Below are 11398 nucleotides of genomic sequence, written 5' to 3' on the forward strand. Positions count from 1 at the left end.
GCAACCATTGCTCCGCTGAGCTGTCAGTTAAATCTGGACACGGTACATCTCATCTCCTTAGGCACACCGAATCGCTGCATAAGACTGATCAATCAACAATGAATAATTTTTTCTTGAAATCTGAAACAAACGATGATGGAACAAATGCATTGAGAAATGTTAAATATGATGCTCAAGTAGCCAGACATGGAGTCTCTATTTATCTTGTGTCCGGTTCTCATCCATTTACAACAGTTGAAGAAGATGGTTTTAGAACAATGATGACTGCTTGTTGTCCAGCATTCAAGAGTATTGGTCGGCACACAATAAAAAGAGAGATAATGGCAATGTTTCTTTCCCAGAAAAAAGAATTGCTTGAAATTATTGTTGCTGCCCCTGGTAGAGTAAGTTTCACATCTGACAATTGGAAATCTGAAGTCACCAAGCATAGCTATATTTGCATTACCTGTCATTACATAGATGTTGATTGGAAACTAAACAGAAGAATTGTCTGGTTCAAAAAAATTGATCCACCATATGATGGAGCATCTATTGCCGATGAGGTCCATCTAGCTTTTCGTGAATGGAAGATTGCGAAGAAAGTAATGTGCATCACTCTTGATAATGCAGCCTATAATGATAGAATGATTGTTTGCTTGCGAACCCACTTGTCTCAAGGTGCTTTACCTTTGTCCGGCAAATTCTTTCAAATTCGTTGTTGTGCACACATACTGAATTTGGTAGTTCAATCTGGTTTGACATTGATTGATGGTGCTGTGGCCAAACTTAAAGATGGTATAATGTATCTAAAGGCTTCAAGTAATAGGCTGCACAAGTTTTATAGCACTGCTACAGCTACTTTCAACTTATAAGAATCAAAGAAGTTGAAACCTGACATACCCATTCGTTGGAATTCAACATATACTATGCTTGGCTCCTGTTTGTACTTTAAAAATGTGTTGCAGTGGTATTCTGAGAGGGATAGCATCTTCAAGGTGCATTTTTGGCCAAGTGAGGAAGAATGGTCCAAGGTATCTCATATGTATCAATTTTTGGAGGTTTTCTTCAAGGTAACTACTGTTTTCTCAGGAACAAAATATCCAACAGCCAACTTGTACTTCATGAATGTTTATCTAGCCCATACTGCTATTATTGAGGCTACCGCTGGTATAAATAGCTACATGGGTCCAATGTTGTTTGCTGTGAGAGAAAAGTTCATGAAATATTGGTCTGACTATAGCGTATTTCTATCTTGTGCTGCTGTTCTTGATCCCCGTATTAAGTTCAAGTTCTTGGCTTATTCCTACTCCAAGCTGTATGAAGAGAATGATGCCAAGCGTCGTCTTGCTGATGTTAGAAGTACCTTGACTTCTTTATTTAATGAATATGGTAGTGTTGTACCTGTTCATGACAACTTACCCAAAACTAGTATGTCAAGCACTTGTGGACTTGGTGCCTTTTCTGACTATGATCAGTATGTGGAAAGCACGAGCACAGTTGAAGAGAAATCTGAATTGGAATTGTACTTGGCTGAACCTACCAAGAGGTTGAATGAGAACATTGATATCTTGGATTACTGGAGCAAGTCTGCAGCTAGGTATCCGCAGCTAGCAAGAGTGGCACGTGATATCCTTGTTGTTCCCGTGTCAAGTGTTGCATCAGAATCTGCTTTCAGCTTGAGTTAGAAGGTTATAACCCTGAGCTGAGCCTCACTTAAACCAAAGACGGTTGAGGCCTTGATGTGTTTGCAAGATTGGTATCGCTGCAAATTGGAGAAGAAAGATGGTATATAGTTTAACTTACTTTGTTTATTTCTTCATGCTATGTACTTTAGATTTTATAGCTAACATGTTGGTGTAGTTGTTGTAGGTAATAAGAGAAAGGCAGAAGTGGTTAAGCTAGATGATGAAAATTCTTCTGATGATGATGAATGTAACATCCATATTCTTTGTTCATGTCTACTTGTCAAGTTCAACATGTACTTTAGCTAACCTGATATTTATTGCATTTTGTAGAGTTCTTGCTAGAGCACTGAGATGAGTAGAAGATTCGGAGAAGGCATGTTGAGATGGCAACCAGCAGCTACTGGTCCTTATTTTTGGTTCTATAAATTGGCCATCTGGCATGTAATAATATATTTATGCACTTGTGTTTCTAGAAACTCGAAACTGGAATGTTTGATACTATTTGATGTGAAAACAATGCTCTTTAGTGTTGTTTTGGTGCTGATGTGTTGCTGTTTTGGTGCTGTTGTGCTGCTCTTTATGCACTTTTGGTGCTGTTGTGCTGCTCTTTATGCACTTTTGGTGCTAATGTGCTGCTATTTTGGTGTTGTTGTTTGTCTTTAACATACTATTTGCTGTTTTGGTGCTATTTGATGTGTTGTTTTTATGTTACAACGTCGAGGGCCTTTGGGAGGGCTTAGGGCTTTCGGGCTTTCTGTGTTGGGAGGGCCTGGGCCTGGGGAACATAGTATTTTCGTGGGCCTGGGAGGGCCTGGGCCTGGGAAACAGACCTAGGGCTTGATGGGGCCTGGGCCGAAGCCCGGCCCGGCCCAGCCCATGGCCAGATATACTGGTATGCCTCTACTTGACTAGCTCGTTGAATCAAAGATGGTTAAGTTTCCTAGCCATAGACATGAGTTGTCATTTGATTAACATGATCACATCATTAGAGAATGATGTGATTGACTTGACCCATTCCGTTAGCTTAGCACTTGATCATTTAGTTTGTTGCTATTGCTTTCTTCATGACTTATACATGTTCCTATGACTATGAGATTATGCAACTCCCGAATACCGGAGGAACACTTTGTGTGTTACCAAATGTCACAACGTAACTGGGTGATTATAAAGGTGCTCTACAGGTGTCTCCGATGGTACTTGTTGAGTTGGCATAGATCGAGATTAGGTTTTTTCACTCTGATTGTCAGAGAGGTATCTCTGGGCCCTCTCGGTAATGCACATCACTATAAGCCTTGCAAGCAATGTGACTAATGATTTAGTTACGGGATGATGCATTACGGAACGAGTAAAGAGACTTGCTGGTAACGAGATTGAACTAGGTATGCTGATACCGATGATCGAATCTCGGGCAAGTAACATACCGATGACAAAGGGAACAACGTATGTTGTTATGCGGTTTGGACGATAAAGATCTTCGTAGAATATGTAGGAGCCAATATGAGCATCCAGGTTCCGCTATTGGTTATTGACCGGAGGCGTGTATCGGTCATGTCTACATAGTTCTCAAACCCGTAGGGTCCGCACGCTTAACGTTCAGTGATGATTTATATTATGAGTTATGTGATTTGATGACCGAAGTTTGTTCGGAGTCCCTGATGAGACCAGGGACATGACGAGGAGTCTTGAAATGTTCGAGACGTAAAGATCGATATATTGGAAGGCTATATTCAGACATCGGAAAGGTTCTGAGTGGTTCGGGTATTTATCGGAGTACCGGAGAGTTACGGGAATTCACCGGGGAGTATATGGGCCTTATTGGGCTTTAAGGGAGAGAGAGAGAGAGAGAGAGAGGTAGGCCGCGCGCCCCCCAAGGCCTATTCCGAATTGGACTAGGGGGAGGGGCGGCGCCCCCTCCTTCCTTCTCTTCTCTCTTCCCTTTCCTTTTCTCCTACCCCTACTACATGGAAGGGGAGAAATCCTACTCCCGGTGGGAGTAGGACTCTCCAGGCCGCGCCATAGTAGAGGGCCGACCCTCCCCTTCCTCCACTCCTTTATATACGGGGGAGGGGGGCACCCCATGGACACACAAGTTGACCATTGATCTTTAGCCGTGTGCGGTGCCCCCCTCCACCACAATCCACCTCGGTCATATTGTAGCGGTGCTTAGGCGAAGCCCTGCGTCGGTAGCTTCATCAACACCGTCATCACGCCGTTGTGCTGACGGAACTCTCCCTCGAAGCTCTACTAGATCGTGAGTTCGTGGGATGTCATCGAGCTGAATGTGTGCAGATCGCAGAGGTGCCGTACGTCCGGTACTAGGATCATTCGATCGTGAAGACGTACGATCAACTACATCAACCGCGTTGTCATAACGCTTCCGCTTACGGTCTACGAGGATACATGGACGACACTCTCCCCTCTCGTTGCTATGCATCACCATGATCTTGCGTGTGCGTAGGAATTTTTTTGAAATTACTACGTTCCCCAACAGAATCCCCCTATTCAGAGCCCCAAACGGACTTAAGATAAGCCCTGCCGATGAAGAACGGGAGGTGGCGACGGCTCCGTATCGTAAAGCGCAATGAAACTTTTGCTTCGATTTTTTTCTCCGTGAGATTATACTTATGGACTTGGAGGTAGGGCAAACGGGGGCTCGAGGGGCCCACAAGCCTGGATGGCGCTCTCTAGTGGGGGCGCCACCTGAGCTTGTGGCCTTTGGTGGCCCCGCTCCGGCAGATATTTTCGCCATTATTTTTTATATATTTTAGAAAAATTCTTCGTAAATTTTCAGCTCAATCCGAGAAATTTTATTTCTTCACAAAAATAACACCATGGTAGTTCTGCTGAAAACCGCGTCTATCTGGGTTAGTTTCATTCAAATCATGCAAATTAGAGTCCAAAAAAAGGCAAAAGTGTTTGAAAAAATAGATACGATGGAGACATATCAATAGCTCATATCATTTCCTCCATTTGTAGGCAAATACTATGTTGTCGATGTGGGATACCCCAATTGTTCAGGATACCTCGCTCCTTACAAGGGTAAGAGGTATCATATGCTGAAATGGCATAGAGGTGTGGGCCCAATACTCCTAAGGAAAAATTCAATCACATTCAATCATCTATGCACGACATTATTGATTGGTCATATTGAGCTAAAAATGAAGTGTCAGATTCTTTACAAAATATTGCGTCGTTGAAGCAAAAAATGATTGTTCTTGCTACTTAATTTGGTTCTTCACAACTTTATTCATCAGCATAAGGGTGATGATTTGGAGTTTGGTTGGTTCCACAGTTATCCTCACTATGTACTTGCAATAGAGGAATGGTATGACAACTTTGTCGCTGCCTCGGGTAGATCAACTGGGGCACCCAATGATCCGACTATGGGCACATTCTGTGTTGCGTAGGTACCACTCTTGAAATTAGTTGGAACTAGTATGTGGTATCATAGTATATTCTTTGGACATCATGTAAACCTTTTAATTATCTCTCTATATATATACTTTTGCAAATAATTATCTATCTATATATATTAGTGGACATCATTTTTAATCATTTGAATGTATTAATTGTTTTTGTTGACATTACGTTATATACTTTTAATCCAACGTATATTCATGCATACAACACTCAAACCATACGTCAAAACATCGTTCTAAAATATCCAGGGACACGATAGACCTTTTTCACCAAAATTTCAATTCTTGAAGTCGGATCTAGCTGAAATCCAAACAGGATCACCTAATCTATGGTGGAGTTGCATGCTGCAAAGTGGAATTGATGGAGCTGAATTGAACTTTAGCGAGCAGAGCAACACCAAACAGGCTGGACATTGTGTCGTTCGTTCTTGCGTGCATAATCTGGTTGTCCGTTCTTTCTCCATTTTTCTGGAGTAAAGTTTTGGAGTCCACTTGCAAGCCGTCCAAATGCATCATTGTCACAAGCTGTCAATCAACAGTGACGTCCTTCGACATTGTGTCGTTTTCTTCTCATAAAATATTTGATATGGATTCCTGGAGTGCAGTGCACGATGTACTCTCGAGTTCTGTACCAATAATTGATGTATTGAACAATCTTGCCTTTCGCCCAAAAGTAGAAACCGGGAATTTGACAAGTGCTACTACTATGAATGAAGGAACACACCGCCTACTCAGTTTTTCCCAAATCAGGAAGAAGGCGATCAATTTGACCAATAATAATTGGTGTAATAGGCAATCCCCTTCCTCACAAATACTCAAACCGGGAGCTTATAGTACAATGAGTACAACGAAGGAACAAGATGCTACTCTGTTTCTCCTCAAATTGAAAAGAACACAACTATCTAATAATGGTACTCCCTCCGTCCAGAAATACTTGTCTGAGAAATTGATGTATCTAGACGTATTTTAGTTCTAAATACATTCATTTTAATCCATTTTCGCACAAGTAATTCCGGACAGAGGGAGTACAACTTTACACTGCTAGATTAGGTGAACAAGTGGCTCCATAGCGGCGTCTGGACGCCGCTCTGCTCGCCGTCCTCCGTCCTCGCTCTTTCGCCCGGCGGTGCCACGAGCATCCCCTGCGCCAAGCTCGCGTAGTACGACCCGGCCTCCATGCCGCCAAACCACTGCTCCTCGTCGAGCTCCAACAAGTCGCTGGACGACATGTAAAACAGAGCGCTGCCCGGGCCGGAGGTTCCCGGGCACGCGACTGGAACCTGCTGCCGATGAAGCGCCACGACGGCGACGGCGACTGGGACCTGCTGTTCCTGGAGCGCCACGAGGGCGACGGCCACTGGAATCTGCTGCTTCTGGAGCGCCACGACGGCGACGGGATAATCTGCTGCTTCTGGATCGCCACGACGGCGACAGCGACTGGGATAATCTGCTGCTTCTGGATCGCCACCACGGCGACGGCGACTGGGATAATCTGCTCCTTCTGGAAAGCCACGACGGCGACGGCGACGGCGGCCTTGATCTCGCGCGCGCTGCCGAAGCCGAAAGACCCGGCCGCGAGCACGGGCAGCATGCGCCAGGCGGAGTCGGCGAAGTTGAGGCAGGCAGCCCGGCCGGAGAGCGCGAGCACGGCGGTGTCGTGCGCGCGCGCCGCCATCTCGGCGGTGGTGAAGGTGCCGAGCCAGAGCCTGGAGCCCTTCACCCCGGCCACGCGCACCTCGCACACCCACTGCCCGACCCGGCCCCGCTGCCGCACGCCGCGGTACAGCGGGTGGCGCGTCTCATGTACCTTGGTCCGCCCCGCGGGTCGCTTCGGCGGCTCAGACGACACCGTCCTGTGCCCCTGCTGCTCCTGGCCAGACGGGGAGGCGGCGTCGGCGACGTCCATCTTGGACGAGCGCTAGTGGAGCCGGTCGAGCAGGTCGATGTGTGCTGAGAACTGGAGGTTTCAGCGGCGGTGTTTGGGTGGGTGAGAACTGAGAAGAAGGGCATGCGGCGGGGAAAGCCCTATATAGGCGCGTCACTCAGACGCATACGCTCACATGAAGCAGCGCGGCAGGTTCATGGCGCACGTCCTTTTCCGGTGTACAGTCAGCAATGCCACTCAAATATCTTGGCTGTCTGTCATCTTGCCACTTGGACATAGGATTTCACAAGGACCCACAAAGCGACGTTCAGCGGCGCACCTGCCTCCTCACGTCACCGGCCTCCGGTGGGTGAGTGGAGCCACCGATACCTCGCTTAGCGACGAGGATTTTGACATGAGAATGGTTGTTTACTAGGGGTTGGGCGCCACGGTGGCGCCTCTTGAGAGGAAATTGGACGGTGCTAGGTTGGCAAACGCTCATTTCACTTGCTTTATTGTTACCTTGTAACACATGGACATTGCATGTTAAAAGTTTCACTACAAATTTCAAGAGAGCTAAATAAATCACACTCTAATACAAAGAGATTAGGGCATCTGAAACACAAAACACCAGAAAGCATGAGATAGAGCCAGACAGAGGGAGAAAAGCTCACACATACTCATAAAGTAATGAATCAGTATATGATGCAAATTTCTGCACCTGATAAGAATTCAACATTCAATTGTGACATGAAGTGCTACACAAAAACAACAACACAACGACAGAAAGTTTAAAGGGTATTCAAGCTAAATGCTCAAATTGTAAGATCCCCATGAAATATGTGACGAAAATGCCACTGAGTTCCACATAGATCTTTGGCTCCCACTTCTTGACAAGGTGGATTCTGAGACATGCCCTGCAAAGCAACCATACCATTCAATACGCCAGAAATTGTGTAGACATCAACTGGAGTAAAAATGCTTTCAATGCTAGCCGACAGAGGAAGACACTCTTCAGCATGACTCCTAAGAACAGAGAAACCACCATGGGTACTCGCATCCGAAGTTGTCAGTGTATTGCAAAAGGAATGTATGATGCCTTTCTTGAGTTCTTATGGCTCAGGATCCAAGCTTGTGAACACACCTTACTAATTAAGAGGATTCAAACGGGAAATTAGCGTTTGTACATGGAAACAGGAACATGGAACAGAACTAACAAAGCACACCGCTACATGTAAACAGGAAAATGAAACAGAACTAACAGGACCATTGGACCATCTCGTGGAACATCTGACACAGCTTGGGAATAATCAGGTTAACTCAAATGAATGTAATGAAAAATGAAACCTTTAACCGAACCAGTTAATAACCAAATGAAGTGGCATATGGAACATGCTTGAATGTTTGAAAAATCAAAAGATGTTATTGAACCATCAAAAGACTAACCTATTTCAGGCGAGATAATAGATGAATAATTTCATGGCATGGATTAGGGAGAAACATTGCAGTAACAACAAATGATGCAATATGTACCTTTGTGTCCCTACAATGGAAATCTAAGTCACTTTCCTAGAATAGATTGCTAAAAACACTGGCTCAAAGATTTTGAAAGCTCCAATTTTTCAGGGACTATAGGCTCACCAAGGAGTTCTGCCAATACGCAACCCACACTTGAAAGATCAACACCAACGCTGTAGTGAGTAGCACCTAATAATAGTTCAGCTGGATGATACCAAAGTGATCACTCGGTTAGTCATGGGTTATCATGATCAAAATGAGTGGCCAGTCCGAAGTCAATGGAAATATCAGGCTATTTAGGAATCACATCTTCGCTGACAACATTACATTTCCTTTTTGGTTTAGTTTTTCATACTCACTCTAACCAAGGATATACACTCTAACCGTTAAAAATAAATGACATCTCAGATGAGTATAGTCTGCAAATGCAACTTTCAACATTACATTTCCTATGAATATGTTAACCAAAATGATGAATTATGAAATAATCAACACCATATGGGAAAAACAAATCAATGGCAATATTAGTTTGCTATCTTTTGCAAAGTGAAGAAATGACAACATCGTAAAGCATTGCATCAGGCCTTACTGCGGCATCTCAGATACTGTCAAACATCCGAATAAACTTACCATTCTACCTTCTCTAGACAGAGCAGATACTTTTTAGAATTAAACAGAGGCATACCTGACATTTTCAATCCAATGAACTCAATGTAAAAGAGCATAATAGATTCTAGAATAACTCGCAGAGGTCTGAAATTGAGAGCAAACCTTCAGCCGGAGCAGCAGTACAGCAGAGCTCGCTGGTCAGAGAGGAGAGTGCAACGCTTCTCACAACTGAACTATCATTATCATTAGCGGAAGGAAGTAAACAAAATGTACGTAAACTGAAAAAGCATATACCTCATGTTCCAGCTCAAGCCGAATGTTCTTCTCTAGGCTCCTTTTCTCCATCATGTGATAGGGTGTACTGCTGCAATCTATCTCATCACCAGAATCTTCAAATCTGCTAGGAATAAAAAAATGGTATAACTTAGCATCAGATGTGGTTAATGAACTGTGATGCATCCCCGCAAAAATAAACAAAATATGATGTGCTTAGTTTTAAGTTGTTGCATAAAAGAATTCACAAAACGTTCATTGCTCTTCTTTAAACATAAGATTAAATTGTAATAAATCAGGTTTACTGATGATTGTCCTCTAAAATTTCATCTTATGTGTTCACAATGAAAAGCTATTAACTGATTGAAAGATAATCAGGTAGCCAAACACTCATTTTCCAAAAGCAGTTCAACACGGGTAAGGTATCATAATCGAAACCACCTCAATGTCAAACAGAGCCTTAAAAAACTGGCATGCCTAAACTCATAAGGAAGACTTCTACAGTTCTGCAGAGGAAACATTAATGTTATAGGCATAGGTAGTGGCTCGATGGTAACATTATCCTTTGCAAATTCTCCATAGGACTAAAGGCTATCTTTCTACAAGCACACAGGCTTCCACCCAAAATTCCAAATTCCTTCCTTTTTTGTTGAGACAAAGGTTATGAAATGTCAGATGGTTCAATCCATATAGGAAACCACGGCACTTTGGTTTCATATATAAGAAAAATGCAACTGACTATAGGAACCAAATTGCAGGAACAAACTCTCACCTAGTACCAAAAATGCAACTAACTGTAGGAACAGAAAAAAAACTGACTGTAGGATTCAAGATCATTACAAGAGACAAATCACAAGAGCGAAAATTTGCAGCACAGGATCAGCAAAATTTGGTACCAACAGAGCCTACACTTACTCCTCCTTGTCTTCTTCTCGGTTTTATAGCAGCCCCAGCTCATCAAATAGAGGCCACGCCATTGATTTAAGAATCTTATCAAATTGTTGCAAAGGATTAGCTATCTATAGCACATACAAAACCATTTTATTAATCAACCCATAAAAGAACGCCGTTGCCGTACAGTAACTTCAATAACAGATTCAAAGCTAATCCGGACCAATTTGTAGCAGTATAGAGTATAGACCATGTGTTGCTGTGTGCATATTACTTGTGCAAATAGACACGCTTCTAGAAATAAAAGAGAACTTGTGCATTGCAGAATGGAACATGACGTGAACGCCATTGCATGAACGCCACCGTCTAAAACAAAACACACATACTACATCTTCTCCCAGCTAGGCGGAAAGGGCAAGAGGGTCAAAGGGGGGCGAGGGCGCATACCTTGTAGCTAGTGACGGCGTGGTCCAAGGCATCCACGAGCGCCGGGTCGTCCCACACAGATCGTCGCCCTTCCGCATCTCCTCTCTCTCTCCAAGTTCTCGTGGCTTCCTCCTCCGACCTGCTGCGCCTTCCCACCAACAAAGAGGACGAAAAATGAAAGGCGCCTATGCTCCAGTAGTACCCGCCGCCGCCACAAGTCGAGCTAGAGGTCTGCACATGTGAAAGAAGAAGAAATCAGGTGGTTGAGGAGCTCACCAAGATCCGGGCAAAATCCATGAGAGGGATGGGGAAAAAGAAAGACCAGACGGATTCAATCTCACCTCTTCTCGCTTGGCATCGGTGCTACTGCTTGCTACCGGCATCCTCATCCATCTATGTGTACCGCACAAACGGGGCTTGGCGATGGCGATGGCATCACGGGCGGCTCGAAGGTGAGGACGACGGTGAAGGCACCGTGGACTGCTCCGCAGTGAAAGGGGATTTACCCTGCCGCGCCGCCCTCTTCTAGCCACCTCGTACAGTGCTATGCGGCGCCGCCCAGTTGACCCCCCTATCTCCCTCGCCTCCACCTCCTGCCTGTCCCGGCAACGAGCACGGCGGCGATGTGGATTTGGTGGAGAAAGAGGCGGCGGCGGAGAAGCAGGGGATGGGGCTAGAGGAGAGGAAACGAGAGAGAGAGGGGGTCGCGTGGGTTTCCAGACTTCGTGGGGAAG

At 44.7% G+C, this 11398-nt stretch overlaps 1 protein-coding gene and 1 long non-coding RNA gene across 8 annotated transcripts; both read right to left on the reverse strand.

Annotated features, from left to right (window-relative positions):
- Positions 1-5707: 5707 nt before the first annotated feature.
- LOC100037634 (dehydration-responsive element-binding protein 1B) lies at positions 5708-7080 on the reverse strand. The gene is given in 2 exon segments (XM_044533843.1): positions 5708-6476; positions 6479-7080. Coding segments are annotated over 2 exon segments (858 nt in total). The 5' UTR covers positions 6990-7080; the 3' UTR covers positions 5708-6129.
- A 527-nt stretch (positions 7081-7607) lies between these two features.
- LOC123112762 (uncharacterized) lies at positions 7608-11392 on the reverse strand. Of its 7 annotated transcripts, none has more exons than XR_006455697.1 (5): positions 11006-11392; positions 10263-10895; positions 9369-9471; positions 9237-9302; positions 7608-9150 (listed from the first exon to the last, which is right to left on the reverse strand). It is a non-coding gene; the product is annotated as an uncharacterized lncRNA (long non-coding RNA). The 7 variants fall into 7 exon arrangements; XR_006455701.1 differs by having other exon boundaries at positions 9237-9307; XR_006455696.1 differs by having other exon boundaries at positions 7608-9302.
- Between the last annotated feature and the right edge of the window lie 6 nt (positions 11393-11398).

The sequence above is a fragment of the Triticum aestivum genome, chromosome 5B (genome assembly GCF_018294505.1).
Source record: "Triticum aestivum cultivar Chinese Spring chromosome 5B, IWGSC CS RefSeq v2.1, whole genome shotgun sequence".
Classification (NCBI taxonomy): domain Eukaryota; kingdom Viridiplantae; phylum Streptophyta; class Magnoliopsida; order Poales; family Poaceae; genus Triticum; species Triticum aestivum.